The sequence below is a fragment of the Thermobia domestica genome, chromosome 1 (genome assembly GCF_964235325.1).
Source record: "Thermobia domestica chromosome 1, izTheDome1.hap1.1, whole genome shotgun sequence".
Classification (NCBI taxonomy): Eukaryota; Metazoa; Arthropoda; class Insecta; order Zygentoma; family Lepismatidae; genus Thermobia; species Thermobia domestica.
The window spans coordinates 136,818,204-136,834,663 of NC_137454.1; the positions used below are offsets into that span (position 1 = coordinate 136,818,204).

The 16,460-nt window shown below is 35.4% G+C and overlaps 1 protein-coding gene across 18 annotated transcripts in view; it reads right to left on the bottom strand.

Moving 5' to 3' along the window:
• The window catches only part of hts (adducin 1-like protein hts), a 233,651-nt gene that overhangs the window by 93,497 nt on the left and 123,694 nt on the right, over positions 1–16,460 (bottom strand). For all 18 annotated transcript variants that reach the window (XM_081763624.1, XM_081763630.1, XM_081763607.1 and 15 more), the window contains exons 8-10: positions 13,276–13,374; positions 8,522–8,719; positions 7,304–7,440 (exon numbers count right to left, since the gene is read on the bottom strand). In XM_081763624.1, the coding sequence (XP_081619750.1) occupies positions 7,304–7,440; positions 8,522–8,719; positions 13,276–13,374 (434 nt within the window). The remainder of the gene's footprint in view (positions 1–7,303; positions 7,441–8,521; positions 8,720–13,275; positions 13,375–16,460) is intronic.

The window sequence follows — 16,460 nt, forward strand, 5'->3', positions numbered from 1 at the left end:
TCCTAGTTACGCTCATAACAAACTCTACGCTTTTCCTTCTCCCCATAAGCAATATACCGGCATCATTCATTATTCACGTCATTTTTCTTTCCTAGGCGCGCAAGGAAAGACTCTCCATCTCATTTCCTTCTTGCGTCCTTTTTTGGGAACGGCTGGTCCGACCCCACTTGATATCACTAAGGTCGCTAGGACGAAATGCTTTCTCTCATCCATACACAAGGTTTTTGGTACTTACCTCGTACTCTGTCCTCCGCCATTTTCATTCCTCGTTCCACATATCTTAACAAACCCTCTCATTATGATGATAATAAAACACAAAACTACCACCACACATTCGCGAACGGCACACATTAATTACCATTGCCACTCGCGTCTCCATTTTCTTTTCTCACCACCCGTATACAGGCTCATTTTGCTCACAACTGGCAAACCTCACGCAGTTTCTCCCGAATCATTTGTCTTCCAGGTCAACTTACGGTACCTTGGCCAGGAATAAACTACGTCTCACTGATATATATATATATATATATATATATATATATATATATATATATATATATATATATATATATATATATATATATATATATATTGTCCTACTTAATGGCAAATTCACTCTTCCTTTCTATACTTCTTCTACTGTAACGGAATCTTTCGCTATCCACGACCATACTTCCGTCCACACCACATACAGTAATAGTAAACATGATCATAATAATAATAATAATAATAATAATAAAAACATAAGGGTCTCGCCTTTTCACACACCCCGGAATATCCGCATCTCCCTAAAGATTGATCAGGTGCCTTCTTCATTACAGTTCGCCATTATACATATTTTTTAGCTATCCATTTTGTTCCTTGTACGTTTTTTTTTTTTGCAATAGCATTACTCTTCTTCCTAATTTTCTCTTCTCCCTTTTCTTCTTTCTTTTAGTCCTTTTTTTTTTTTTAAAAAAAATACGTTTTCACAATGGTCTTTAACAGGTAATTCAGTGCCTCCTGTCATGTAATTTCTTTTCCGCATCCGGCCTATTTTCACAAACGCACCTGGGCTACCCATCATCTTGCTACCCGTTTCCATGGATGATGCCTACCAGTCGCAGTTTTTTTTTCTGGATGATGGACCTCACGACTTCCAGACCACAAGATGCTGTCCATTTTGGCTCAAGGATCAAGCCTTCCAGATAGCAGACTTCCAGGAGATAGCCCTTGACTCTCGACGTGCTGCACCACCACGATCAGGATTTCCCGAGTTCCAGCCTTCCCGGATACACCATTGGGATCACGCTCGACATCTACACGGATCCAGCAGTCTTAGTGATTTTTTTTTCTCGTGTGTGTGTTTACTAGTGCCTCCTTCCTCTAGTGTTTTTTTTTCCTTTCTTTTGTGCACCAGCCCCATGGTTATAAAAATCAAACGATGAAAAATTTTAAGGGATTCCATGTCACTGGTTCTCATGAACAGTTGACCATTGTACTTTATTAAAAGGGGGATTATTATATTCCCAAAATCATCAAACGATGAAAAGTTTAAAATTATTAAACATTCATATACTTCGTGATTTCTCCTTGAAAATCCTATTTAAGATCAAGATTAACAATACGATACAACCACGAAAAACAACACGTCCTACGCAAACGGATTTTTCAGTGGCATCAAAATATAAAAACCTTCAAAGTGATAATATCAAGCTTATTCAAGGTGATGGTGTCAAAACATATAAGTTAAAATCTTTCAAGGTGTCTATTTTAAATTGAAAAAACATATTTTCCAGAATAAACAGTGCCTTGCTAAAACTAAAACAGTTTTTAGTGATACTATAAAACCAGGCATTTTTAAAAATTATCATCTTTCGACCTACACCTGCTAAGAGTGTGGTATGGTACATTTATTCTGCGTCCAGAGGAACCACCCAGGACTGACAGCGGTGATGGAAGGCCTGTGTTTGTGAGTATGAGCTTTGCGCTGATGAACTATTGCATGACATAAATGTCGTGAAGGGAGGACTACAAGACATTATAAACACACGAGAGTATCAGGGATTTCTCCTTGATAGACCCCTACCAGTGTACTACTTATATTTCACATCATGATTTTGTAAATATTGTTTGTACCTATATCGTTTGCATTTATGGTGACGGTTTTAATAAATACCACAAATATATGACACTTGTCATTTTATTAGAATTCTGATTACTAAACGTGACAATTGATTGTTGCTACATTCAGTACCATTATTAGCATCACATAATTAGTAACATATTAAGCAACATTATTAAACATATTAATACTGAATTTTCTTTCATATTGTTTATAACAGTCATCATGTGTCTGCAGCTATTTTTATAACCTAAAACAAACTCTTGGTTCCTGACCACATGATGCATAGTTATTGCAGAGAAGATAATCACTGCATGTATGTATCTGCACATATCAAGCATGGAAACATAGCCCAAATTACTTATACAACATGAATTTCTTTGAACCACCCAAAAGACTACATGTAAATAACACGCAACATTTAAGTTCCGCTAGATTGCTGAAATTTCGCACTGTGCATCGCCTGTTTTTCTACTTTGGGGATCGAGTCTAGTGCCATATTTGTACATTGCGTAGCCCATATTTTAAATTTAGTCGTAAGATTCTTTACGAAACAAACTTCTTTTTCTATGGTTAAAAAACTCATTTACTTTATAAAACAATCACCAAAGAGACTCCCAATTCAATTCTTTTCAAGATGGTGATCATCATGTTAAATTGCGGTCATTCTGTCCCACGAGATGGTGCATGAGAGTACGTTCATTGAAAATAATAGAAGCGAACTATCATAATTTTTTATTAAATTTTTTTGCGGATCTCTCATCGATGAAAAATGAAATAGGTGCAAAAGCAAGTGGATTTTTGTTGAATTTAGAGCAATTAGAATCTGTTTCCCTTCTCAAAATGATCATTTGTTATATCTGATTGAATTGAAACACTGAATAGCACCTTGCAGAGGAAATTACTCCGTCTACACGAAAGTAAAATGTTTTATTTTCCCTGAAAACATTGAGACAATGTGAGATTAACACACTGTTAGAAACTGTAAGATCAATAGCAGAAGACTTGGACCTAGAAGAGCCCTCACATTTAAGAAAAACGAAGAACCCGCGTCGATTTTGAGGACAGTGAATCTTGTTTTCGAAACTTTCGAGGAAAAACACAACAGTTTTGTTTTTTGAAACAATTGATATCACAGTGAATTCTCTGAAAGACTACAAGCGGGGTTGGCAAAAACCATGGTTTTTATCGAAAATTTTTTTTTTGTTTACACCAGATTTTTTTTGGTTTAAATAATTTGCTCTATGTATTTATATTATATATGGACAGAAATAAGTTTGTTTCGCCTTGCTGTTATTATGCAACAACAGGGTTATGCTGGAAGGAGTCAAGTTTAAAGCGGAATCCAAACGGCTTTCCGGCTTACATCCGAGAGAAATTGTCCTCCATTTGGACTCGAAACCGGGACCAATTGGCCACAAATACAATGAGTCTGCCGACTCACGAAACTCCTCCTGATTTAAAAAAAAAAAAGCATTGTACTGGTCTTTACATACTTGTTAATGTAATTGTTAAGTCATTTCAGGACAAAAAGATAAACACTTGCACAAGTGAAACCATTATACAGAATTACATATAAATCGGAAAACTCTCGCCTTAGCCATTGGAAAAATCATGTTATTACTTTAAATGCAAAACAAATCCCTTATTGCTTTGCATGTAAAATTTTAAGGTCAACGTATCATAATCAGTACGCTAAAACTGAGGTACTGAATTCGAAATTTAGTATGTATATATCATTCACAAATGAAGTCCAATCCAAGCTAATGTTGGAAGCAACGTAGGCAGTCGATAACTTTTGCCAATGTCTATCAATATATTTAGGCAACCTTTGCTTCTTTATAAAACAACAAGCATTCAGGCAAGCAAAAGATACAATGTGGTTTAGTTTCGTATCTTTATGCTTAACATCTTTATGTAATACCGAGGTTATCAAGAAGACTTTCGCTTAAAGTGAGATCCAACCCGCTACCTGGTTTACACTTGAAAGAAGGGTTGTGGTTCGACCGAGAATTGAACATGAGACACCTTGATTAAAAGGTGAAAAGGAGATAAAACTAATGCAGATGGTCTGATATGTGGAAACGTCACCATTAAGTTCACACGATTTTTTTTTTTTTTTTTTTTTTTTTTTAAACCAGCAGGTTTAAACCATGGTTCAAACCAGCCAACCCTGATTTCAAGCAAAAGTTACGGATCATCATATTAAACTAGAAACCTTCGCACTGAAAAAGGTTGATGCAGAGCACATTTCAGAATTTTATCATGTCGATTTCAATAATCATAAACTTGTACTGCACAGACACGTGTCTACACGTTAATAAGAATTTTGTATTTAACACCATTGACGACGTCCTAAAATTTCTGCTAAATAATGATAGTGCCTGTCTGCAGGATATCCTTTCAGAAATACGTGGGATTTATTAGATTGGTTCTTACGGTATCAGTTTCCATATGTTCTGCAGAAAGGTCATTCTCTACATTGAGACCCTCTCAAAATCTACCTTCAACCGCCATGAGCCACCAGAGAATGAAACACTAGCTGTTTTATAAGTCCACAAGGATATTACTAATCCTTTGGACTTCGAGCAAGTGACCGATGAGTTTATCAACAGAACTTCCAGGAGACAAAACACATTCTATGTGCCACAGTGTAAACCATAATTTCAAGTCAGTCTTAGAATATATAATTATTTTAGTGTAAATTTCCTTGATGTGTTACGCTACATATACGTTATGCTATATTATACTTGTATACTGAGTCTCAAATATTGCTAAAAATATGAGAAAAGTAATTGAACCTCAATTTTAGCTTAACAGCTAACTGCAGATTTTCTTTTAAACTTGGCGCTCCTCTTGAAGTCTGCGAAATCCCCCCCCCCTTTTTCTTTTTATACAAAAAATAGGCAATGAATGCGTTTAACCTCAAGCACTATTTCAGGTAAGAATTTATATGCAATGAATAGTTATTTTAATAATAATAATCCATATTCGCACGCGAGCGTAATTTTGTAAGATTATTTCTTTGAATAACATTGAGTTTGATCCAGTTAATTTATAATTTAAAAATTGTAAAAAGCGTTTATTAAATTAAACTTGTAAAAATTACAAGATAGTTGAGGTGTTTTCAGTTTTCACCCGAATTTAAGAGGTTTCGGAGCTCTGATTGGAATCACTATTATTTAAAACATTTTTCTTCTCTTTCCTTTGGCCAATATTGCTAAACACACTTGAAATGGAAAAACAAAGGATCTCTATGTTTACTTAAGTTCAATATAAAGTTTAGATAATAGTGGTAGGAAAAAAAAAAAAAAAAAAGACTGCAGCAGTTTGATGATATATATTTGGTCTAGGAATTAATTCGTGCGGTTGGTACGCACACATTGAAGCTGTAGTACAAACACAAAATACATAAATACCTTAAGAAAAATATTGTCCATCGCTAGCCACCACTTTCGCCCATCTGTCAGGCAATGTACGGATTCCGTGGCGAAAGAAGTCCTCATCCTTGGAAGCGATCCAGTCAGAGACCCATGTTTCGATATCTTCTGAAGAAGTAAACCGCTGTCCAATCAAATCGTTGTTCATGCAATCGAACAAGTAGTAGTCCGAAGGAGCAACGTCTGGTGAATACGGCGGGTGGGGTAAAACTTCCCATCCGACATTTTCTAAATAGGTTTTGACCGGTTTTGCGACATGTGGACGAGCGTTATCATGTTGAACAATAAGTTTATCATGTCTGTTCTCCCATTCTGGTCGTGTTCTGGCCAGAGCTTGCTTCAAACGCATTAATTGTCGTCGATAACGTTCTCCATTCATAGTTTCACCCGGTTGCAGCAGCTCATAGTACACCACACCTTTCATATCCCACCATATGCACAGCATAACCTTTGCACAGTGAATATTTCGTTTTGGTTGTGATGGACCTGGTTCACCTGGTTTCACCCAGGCCTTTTTTCGTTTAGGGTTCTCGTAATGGATCCACTTCTCATCACCGGTAATAATTCGATGCAGAAACCCCTTTCTGCTCTGTCGTTGAAGCAGCAATTCGCAAATGGTTTTTCGTCTTTCAACGTCTCTGTCTTTCAAGCGTTTGGAGACTGTTGTTTGATCAACGCCTAATGCTGCTGCAAGTTGTTCCTGCGTTTGACACGAATCCTGCTCGAGCAATGCTGTCAATTCTTCGTCTTGAAATTTTTTTGGCTGTCCAGCTCGCTCTTGGTCTGCCAAGCCGAAATCACCACTTCTAAACCGTGCAAACCACTTCTGACACGTTCGCTCAGCTAGAGCATTGTCACCATACACTTCCACCAAAATACGATGACTTTCAGTCGCACTTTTCTGCATGTTAAAGTAATGCAGCAGGACACCCCGCAAAAACACTTTATCAGGCACAAATTGCGCCATGTTCACTTAACTACAAACTGGTGTTGTTGACGCTTTAATCCACTGCCCTATACTACGAACGATACGCGATGACAGGGGTTTGCAACACATGTGTGGATACACGGAACTGTGGGACGCTCCGTTCGTTGCGCCATCTCTTGTCCACCCGCACGAATTAATTCCTAGACCAAATATATTTTACAGTTCATTAATTTAATAGCATGCGCCTCCTTCACACTTCTTCACGCTTTTTAGGGGGATCATTCCAGTTTGGGAATTGTTAGTCTGCTGGATTTGTTTTTAAGAAAGAAAAATATGAGAGGTTGATATTTATGTTATAAGTACAGAAGTGTGAGCGCACCTATTGAAAAAATTAATGTAAAAAAAATTAAAAGTCGGTACCTACAGGTCAATGTACTCTGTGGAATTAAGTTTTTCTATATTGATTTTCTTCTTGAAGTTTCCACTCTTGATTAATTATTCATGTACTCATTTTTTTTCCCCTTTGTGTATTCAAAAATAGAATATAATCGTAAAGAAGATTTGTTTGTTTCATACTGTTTTCCATTACATATATGCTATCAGAAGCAAAACGTTCTTCGTGACAATACTTTTTTAGAGCATTTTGAAGATTTCACAGGCATTTCAGAGAATACTACTCCTGTTTAAAGTGACTCTTGTCATCTACGGGATCAGAAGGACTAGAGAAAATTCTCTCACACACGACAGATTTCGCCGTCAATATCAAGCTCTGTCAACTGGAGAAAATAACATAAAAAGAAATCTATCCTATGTAGTAAAAGTGACTCTTACCCTCCTTTATACATTTCTTCTTCCTCCAGCAAATATCCTAACGATGAGACAGCTGGTGGTACTTCTACATCGTTTCGTGGTCGAGGTGGGTCACTCTTCACCAAAGGATGCCTGTAGATGTATCCCGTTCTGAACCCCTACAAGAAAAACACATCAAATTACAATATGGAAAATTAATGTTTAATGTTACAAGTGGTCTTTCTTATGAAGATCTTTTGCCATTTAAAGTTTATTATGTGCTATCCTGTCAATTATGAAATTATCTCCGTTCCTTACTCACTTCATTACTTATTTTATTTAGTTCTTTACTTTCAAATATTATATATAAACATTCTTTCCGTACAAAGCAGGGCAGTTCTGCTAATGCACATTATGATCTTTGGTTTTGAATTTATTAGCTTCTCAAGTCAGCAGAAGATAAATTCTACTTGCTGCATCTTGTACTTGGAATTTTATCAGTGACTTCGGAACTAATGGGCCAACTAGAGCAACTTAAATTCATATTTTCAGTAACTAAATACTAAAGCTCAGCTACATCTGCATTACTCACGTCATTTGTTAGCTTACACAAAGGATAGATAATTTAATGTGTTCTTCTGGTTTTGTTACGGCTAAGTTTCAGCAATTTAACGTCTTGAATAGCTAAGCTTCATATTAAGAAGGGATAGTTTAGGGGATATAGCTTCAGTAAAATTTATATTAAAGAAATGCTGAATACTGATATTAGAGAATAGATACTACTGAATAACTCCTCAAAGTTTGAAGAATAAGAACAAGAAAAAATAATTCCGTTGTACATTACAGATTTTCAACTTGTGCCGTATGAATGTAATATAGTGGAGTGTATCTACATTCGAATCTTTGCCTTGTCTACGTGTAACAAATCAGCGCTGTAGTGTGTGACCTTACAACATTAAAAAAACATCAAGATTTCTTAATTTAAGATTTTCCAGTTATATAGTGTGGTAATTACAAACCATTAGGGGCACTGAAATAATAATAATAATAATATTGTACACCAGTTGCTAATTTGTTTCCAAGTTACTGATCACATTAAATCTGTATACAGGAATGCAATGTTGTGACTAGACAAATCAGGAAGTGTGTCACATGAAAAGTTAAATTTATTTGAATTTAATGAAAAGGACCATGACGGGTTTCTTTCACTTGGTGAATATCATGCATTACCAAACTAATCAAAATCAATATCTAACTTACAGCGTTGTCCAGCATCCTCATTAAAGCTTCGAACTCTAGTTCACCAACCCGGTATCTCTTTTCCTTCTTTTCGCTGGCGCCTTCGCCTTCTTGTTTACTTTCACTAACTCCTCCTCTTCTGGCTGTTTCGTAGGCGTACTTTCGAGCTTCATCCGAAGCAATTAAGAAATTATCCATTCCCATTGGCATGAGTTTGATCTGAAAAATACACGTAAATTCGTCTTTGTTAATATTCTATATACATACTCTTACACACATTTGCTATCATTCAGATATCATAATACAAAACTAAACTGAAAGGTCATGCATTTACCGGCATTTTATTACAAACAATTGTTGTATTAGAATGCAACTTGGGACTACAATCAGCAGCTTTAAATTTTTTATACTATAAAAATAGTCAAAATTTAATGGACGGTCTTGTTCAAAAAATTCTGGCCACTCAAATCTCTGAAAAGCAGCCCGGTACTCTAATTCACAAATGGAACTGAATCAAAAAATGTTTATTTTCTTCAATCAACTGAGATCTTTATTTAGAACCAAAGTATATATATAGTAATTTTCTACGTATTCTTGCCAGAATACAGTCTTGTAAAACAAGATGGCAGGGCAATACAACGGAGTACAACAGTAGTTAAGAAAAATGTTCCCTTACGCAATGGGAAGTGCTTCCGATACGAAACTCAATTGAAAACTATTAAAGACACAATTAAATTCTTTCGTGAAAGCACCATTCGCAGAAAACTAGTTCCAAATATTCTATTGTGCGAAACAATATGTCAGAAAAATCTACAACATGTCTTAATAGCTGAGAATTTCCTACAAATTAAGGAAAGGCTTGTGTGATTCTTCACAAGAAATCAAGCAACGCTTTCATGTGTCCTTCAATTGATAACTGCTATTATAGCACCTGTGTTTGTTTACATATGAGCAAATATTCCTCTTTCTCAAGCCAGTCAAAGATAAATTTAAATTACAATCAGTGTCTTATCTCTACGAATATCTATAGTGCTCATCGGTATATCCAAAATTATCTCATCTCTATATTTAAAAAGCAGGAAAATATGTAGACTAGGAGTTTTCGTACTTATTTAAAGAAGTAATAAATATATGTAATATTCATGACATTGAAATGAAAACTCTTAGGTAGTTGCAAGACAAGATTTTTAGACAATTTGGAAACTTCCTCATGCGAAGAATACTATCGCATTTCGTTGTTTGCCATATTTAGACTAATACATCTGCTTAAATTAAGGTTTTCTAAATATAATGATGTTCCATTTTCTGCAATTTATTTGAATTCAGCAATTTTGAAACAAAAACAACTGAAGAATGTCACAAAATGAATTAAACCAATGTTACTATAATATTGAAAATTCGAAAGCAAACAGCGAATTGTGGTATAAATACTGGATGCACAAAACATGTGAGCCTGATCATGTTATTGCTACGTTTTTCATGAACACAGGATAATTTCCTGTTGTCCGTACAGCCATAATGAATTTATTATCTACTCCTCCTCCAACATGTACAATGGAAAGGTCTATCAGTACACTTAGAAGAGTGAAGCCATGGCTTCGCTCGAATGTGTGAAAAACTGTTACATAGCTTGTGTATTGTGTCCACAGAGAAGATAAGAGCCAATGGATCTATGCAAAAAAGTAATTCATAAGTCTGGATACGAAAAACCTTCGATTTCTGTTCAAAGAAAACTGAAAATCATTTTTAACAATGTGGAAAATTGGAGGGCAGTTGAGTTCTGTTGATTCTCTCAATTGTACTTTTTTTTTTTCGTCGTGTATCTGTACACTGCATTTCACTGTAGTTATTTCATTAGCAACTTTTGTTTGTGATAAATCCATGTTCAACTTCTTTTTTTTATTTATACGTATTTTATATGCAGCTTTATCCAGTGTAAAGTAGGATTGAAGCCAATTTTATCCAGTGTACACTTGAGCGTCAAGGGGGCCTACAGTCCCCCTTGGATTCGCGCCTATATATCTCTTCCGCACTACCACCATGCAGTTTTACTTTGTTCTATTACATCGAGTTATAGTGGTGTTATTTAACAACCCTTATTTCCCCAATTTTTTTCTTGTCCTTCGGAACACAGCTTCCGCAGAATTCTCGCAAGTACGTGGCTCAGGAAAGAAAACTAAGCCATCTTAGTAGGTAAGAGATTTCGTACCACAGGCCCCCCAGCATGACGTTGAAAAAATATACGACAGTTTGGTTTCTACAATAAAATATTACGCTCTGAAGCACAGAAAAAAAATATAAATGTACTGTAAGAAAAGGCCACCCTTCACCCGTCAACCTTCAAATACTTTTCTCCAGTATTCATTGCCGATTTTCCGGGGTACCAACAATTTTGACTACAATGCACAAACACAAATTAGTAATGCAACTGGAAGTATTATTTCTTTGAGGATATCACCTCTCCATACATTCTGAATTACCCTTTTCACGTAATTTTTTCTTTTGTTTTTATGATTTTTGTGCAAACAATAGAATTTGAACAAGGCATTGAAAATAGAAAAAACATTTTAAAATGCAGCTTCAGTATTGTTAGAATTTAGAACATATTTGCACTCTTCAGAAGAAAAAGACATAGTTAACTCTTATTTATACGATTACCATGGCATTTAACACTTCTTACATGTCGTTATTCATACATAATATTTTTGCGTGTATTCAAAATTAACTATTTCTCTACCTTCCTACTATCCTTCTAGTTCTCTTGTTTACAGATGAACTTTATTTTTCATTACTTTGTATCTTTCTAATGAAAAAAGAAGACTGATAACTTACTTCTATGTAATGAAATATTTGAATCTAATTACATATTGAATTATTTGATCAACGTATTTCTTTCTGAAATAAATAATGTAGCAGCATTTCATTCATCACAGCTCTAACAGCTTGCGTTATAAGAAACTAGAGCATGGCAAGTTTCCTCAGCTATGCTTCATTGGGGAACACTAAGCACATAGGAAACAAAGAAAAAAGAATGGACATGGGAGAATACGAAAAAAGTTTTAAAAAAATAATAGTGAGGATTAGTGCCTAGTCCCTCAGCAAAAATACTAAGATACATTTAGCATATTGCTAATATGTAGCAATTTAGCCCTTGGCCTGTATTTTTAATAATTCAATCACTGAAAAATATGAAAAATAAAGGACAAGATTAAAATATAGGACATATATAGGACAAATATACACAAATTTCCAAAATATGGGAAAAATAGGACAGCTGGGAGCCCTGTGTACTATTAACATATTAAAGAAAAAACCTAACAAGCCGAACAAAAGATTTCTAGCTCTGTGTATCACTATTCATTGCTTAGTGCCAAATATATAATATACAAGGTGGTAGGTAACTCCACCGACAAACTTTGGGAGGTGATTCCTTATATGAAATGAAAGAAAAAAGTTCTAATAAACATGGGACAAAAAAGTCTCCTTTCAGAGTTATGAACCGCCGAAAATTCGAAAAATCATTTTTTGAAACGCCCTGCCTTAGAAACTATAGGACCTATTCCAAGCGGTTTAAGAAATTACACAGAAACTAGTATGCGATCTATCTAAATATCCATGTTTTACCATCCTCCGTTATCGGCGAAATGAACGCGCCATTAGTACTTAAAGGAATATCCTTATACCTCAACTTCCTTTTTACAGTTCGTTTCCCCGATAACGGACCACGGTAGAACATGGATATTTAGATAGAGCACATACTAGTTCCTTTGTAATTCCTTAAACTGCTTGGGATCGGTCCTGTAGTTTCTAAGGCAGAGCGTTCCGAAACGTGAATTTTCGGCGGTTCATAACTCTGAAAGGAGACTTTTTTTGTCCCATGTTTATTAGAACTTTTTCTTTCATTTCATATAAGGAATCACTTCCCAAAGTTTGTCGGAGTTATCTACTACCCTGTATATTTAAGAATAAATAACTCGTTTGATTTTTTAGTATTTTAAATGCACATTGAAAGTTTTGTTTAAAAATTGAGAACTTTCTTAATGGGCATTAACACAACTCTATACAAACCGGAAATGGTAATATCAACAAGTTTCGGTTTTAACGTTAATTGATATACAGTAAAACTAGTAACATTTTTGTGCAATCAATTAAGCGTCCCAAAAATATTTTCCATCACTGCTCTGCTAAAACGATAACAGGTAAAAATTACTGCCATTTCCGGTTTCAATAATGAGATATCAAGCAATACAAAATTCATGTCTACTCGTGACACTGCTAATCGTTCACTAAATTGTTCACACAAAACGTAAGTGGTGTAGGTTCGAATTTCATTGCAGTTTTCGTTATTGTGTATATATTATATATATATATATATATATATATATATATATATATATTAGAAAATGATCTCGACCTATTCTAAGAATAATTTTGTTTTTTATTTGTTTTTATATACATTTCACATTTATCTGAAAAAAATTCAAAAACGAAACAGTGACTCGTGTATTTTTCTTTTTTAAAATATTTTTTTTAAATCTTTGGTTTTCCTATTTGCAACTTCAAGACATAGACTGGTTTTCTTTCATTTGGTAGAAGTTTTGCCCCCTAGACTTTTCAATTATGTCTTACGGAAATTTTCCACAACTTCAGATATGAAGGAAATATCTGAATTACTGTATTGTACAAAATCAGTACACACACTTTCCTGCAAGATTCACATAGAGAATAAGATTTATACTAATATTATTAGTTTAAAATAGTATATATAAATATACCTGAGTTTCACATGCTAACACAGTGTTATAAACATGGTAAAAGGCCTCTTCTACTGTTTCTCCACAACATACTGCACCATGGTTATGCAGGAACATTACCTGAAATTGGAAGATTTATATAAAAGATAGTGCTGAAATCAGGGTTGATATGTTTAAAACAAGTGTTTAACATGTTTTAAACAAGTGCTGTTGTTTTATTCAGTTTGTTTTAAACAAATTGTTTTAAACTTTTTTTTTTTTTTTTTTTTTTTCGATGGTGGTTGCAAAATATCAGATTGAAGAAGCTAATTTAATTTTCTAACAAACAACCCATCCTCCGCAGGATTTGTGCAAGCAGAGTTATATTCTTATTATAACACCAATTACTGAACGAAATTCTGTACATCAATGTGCGTAGAACTAAACCAACAGAAATTCAAGTGAAGTATTTGAACATTTCTTAATTTAAAAGAATAATTGAGGTTAAACACAGTATACACTATTCTAGGATCCAAATTCACAAATTCAAAACTTGAGTATTTTTTTTAGTCACTATCATTTCCATAATAATGAACAGTTCTCACATCATAAGCTAGAATGACAATACAATACAACTCATAGAAAAGAGCAGTGACTAGCCTACAAGGAGCAAATGACATCTTTTAACTAAACAGTTTTCAAGATACATCTCTATCTGCAACATGAATAGCTAACAATGATTAGTGTCTACGGCATATCAACACAATTAACCTTTAGACGCCCGTCAGGGATTTTAACAAAATGGTAGACTCTCACGTTCGGGGCTCTGGTGACTCTCCTAATTATCACAGAGTCATGATTTATACACAGTTGGAAAGCTTATAGACCACAGATTCCAACGAGGTAACATTCGTGAAATTGCCGCCGTATTTGTAGAAACGAACAGACATAAAAATCATTAAAAAATATGCAAAATGTGTGCTTTTGCGCTGACAAAATGATGCTAATGTGTAGGCCACATACTTGTGACAATAATATAAGAAATGGTAGCCAGTGCTGCCATTGCGCAACGATTTCGTTTTATGTAGGAAGTATTTAAAAATTGCACAGAAAAACATTCATTGAATTAGACATTCTCTCCCCTCTCCTACGACAGTACCACGTCCATATGCAAATCATTTTTGCTGCACACATCATGTATACGAACAAGAATTATGCTTCTAGACCACTTCAGTAAAATATATCTTGCCTTATATGAAACCGTTCTGAAACTAAATGTAAATTAGCCAAATTTGACCTCCTCTTCCTCTACAAACAGAAGTACATACACAGGGGGAAGGAATGGCCTCCAAAATCTGATGAAAAATTGTTGAAAAATTTAAAAAACGAACTTCATCCTCCCTCTCTCAACCGTACATAAATACCCACTATATACATAAAATGTAGGGATGTGCACAACAGAGTTCGAGCGAGTTTTCATTGAAACTCGACTCGACTCGAAACCGACATCATTCAGCTGGACTCGAGAACTCGGCTCGAAAAATTTCCTCCAACTCGACTCGAGTTTCGAGTCGAGTCGAGCCGAGCCAAATGCTGTGTGTAGTTCCAAGTACTTCTTCAAGTATCCTACATAGACAATATAATTATTATCAATGATACTTACTATTACTACAACTTCTTCTTCTATTATTATTATTATTATTATTATTATTATTATTATTATTATTATTATTATTATTACAACAACATTAGCGTGTATAAACATAAATGATAGGCGGTTTGTATCTGAGTACTAAAAACTAGTTGACTACTGACCTCGGAAAAGATGAAGTCAAGGAGGCAAGGTCATCGTTCACGAGGTTCTGGGTTTCAGTTCCGGAGGAGCAAGTATCCAGGCTCGAACCAAAAATTGTTAAAAGTTAGACTGCGTCGGCCAAACATGTTCAAACCTGGTCGGCTCGGGTTCTCAACGGCTCTAGCGGCTCGGCTCACAGCTAATTCACTATCGAACCGAGCCGGCTCGAGCTGCTCCTCAGTTGAACCGAACTGAGCCAGTTAACATCACTACCTGGGTTGGGCTTCTGCTTCGGCTCAAAAGTTAGATCGTACAGTTCTCAGCCTTGGTGGTAAGGACTACAGTATATACCGGTGTTTACATTGGTGCTCACATTTGAGGCTGTCTCGTTATAAAAATCCATAGTCGTCCTGTTAATCGAGACGAGACGAGATGCGAACAGTGTCCCATCTTCTGAGCAACACTAAAAATGCTACATATTACTGCTTATATTTCTTATGACTTTCGCTTTCCAGTCTAATCAGACCATAATTTCAAAACGAGTTAAAACGAGCTAAACGAGCGAGCCGTTTATCAAACTCGACAAGACTCGACTCGAAACTCGACCTCAAAACAATGACTTGGCTCGAAACTCGACTCGAGAAAATTACCTTTGACTCGACTCGAATTTGCTTCGAGTTTCGAGTCGAGTCGAGCTTCGACTCGTGCCCATCCCTAATAAAATGGATACTAGCGGAAGGCTTCATTCCTCAGGAATACTTTGGTACCAAATCATCTTTTTAGCTTAATTAGGGGCTGAGCTATTGGTGTTTGTTGTAAAAATAAATGTAATTTACGTCAAAAAACTGAAACTCCAAAAATTGGTTAACTTTGCCCCCTCCCTGCTCCCCCATATAAGCAAGAAGTACAAACACACGATATTACCATGTAGTGGTCTACTTCATTGCTTCATGTACCAATTTTTATGAATATCTCCCAAGAGAGGGAATGGCTCCCAAAAAACCGTTTAAAAAGAAAAGAACACGATATTTACCCTCCTCCCACCGCCACATGATACCCCCTCCCATAGATAAGATGCACTCCAGCGGAAAGCTGCATCCTTCAAGAATAAATTGGTTCCAAAACCATCTTCCAAACTTAATTAGGGACTGAGCCATTGAGATTTAAAGCCCTGATACAGCAGTTGCGTCAATGGGCGTTTAAAGATTAAGAATGCAGACGACCAGTAGAACCTAACACAAAGAAACTACATATTCAGTGAACAGAAATTGGGAAAATCTCGATTTCTTTCTCCGGAATTGAACATTTGGACGGATCAAGATTAGGGAAGTTCCAGAAATTTGATCTAACAGTTAAATATAGATGGCAAGCAATACCTGTGAGCGTGTAAAAATGGAATATATATGCCTATTTAGATTGTTCTAAACAAAAT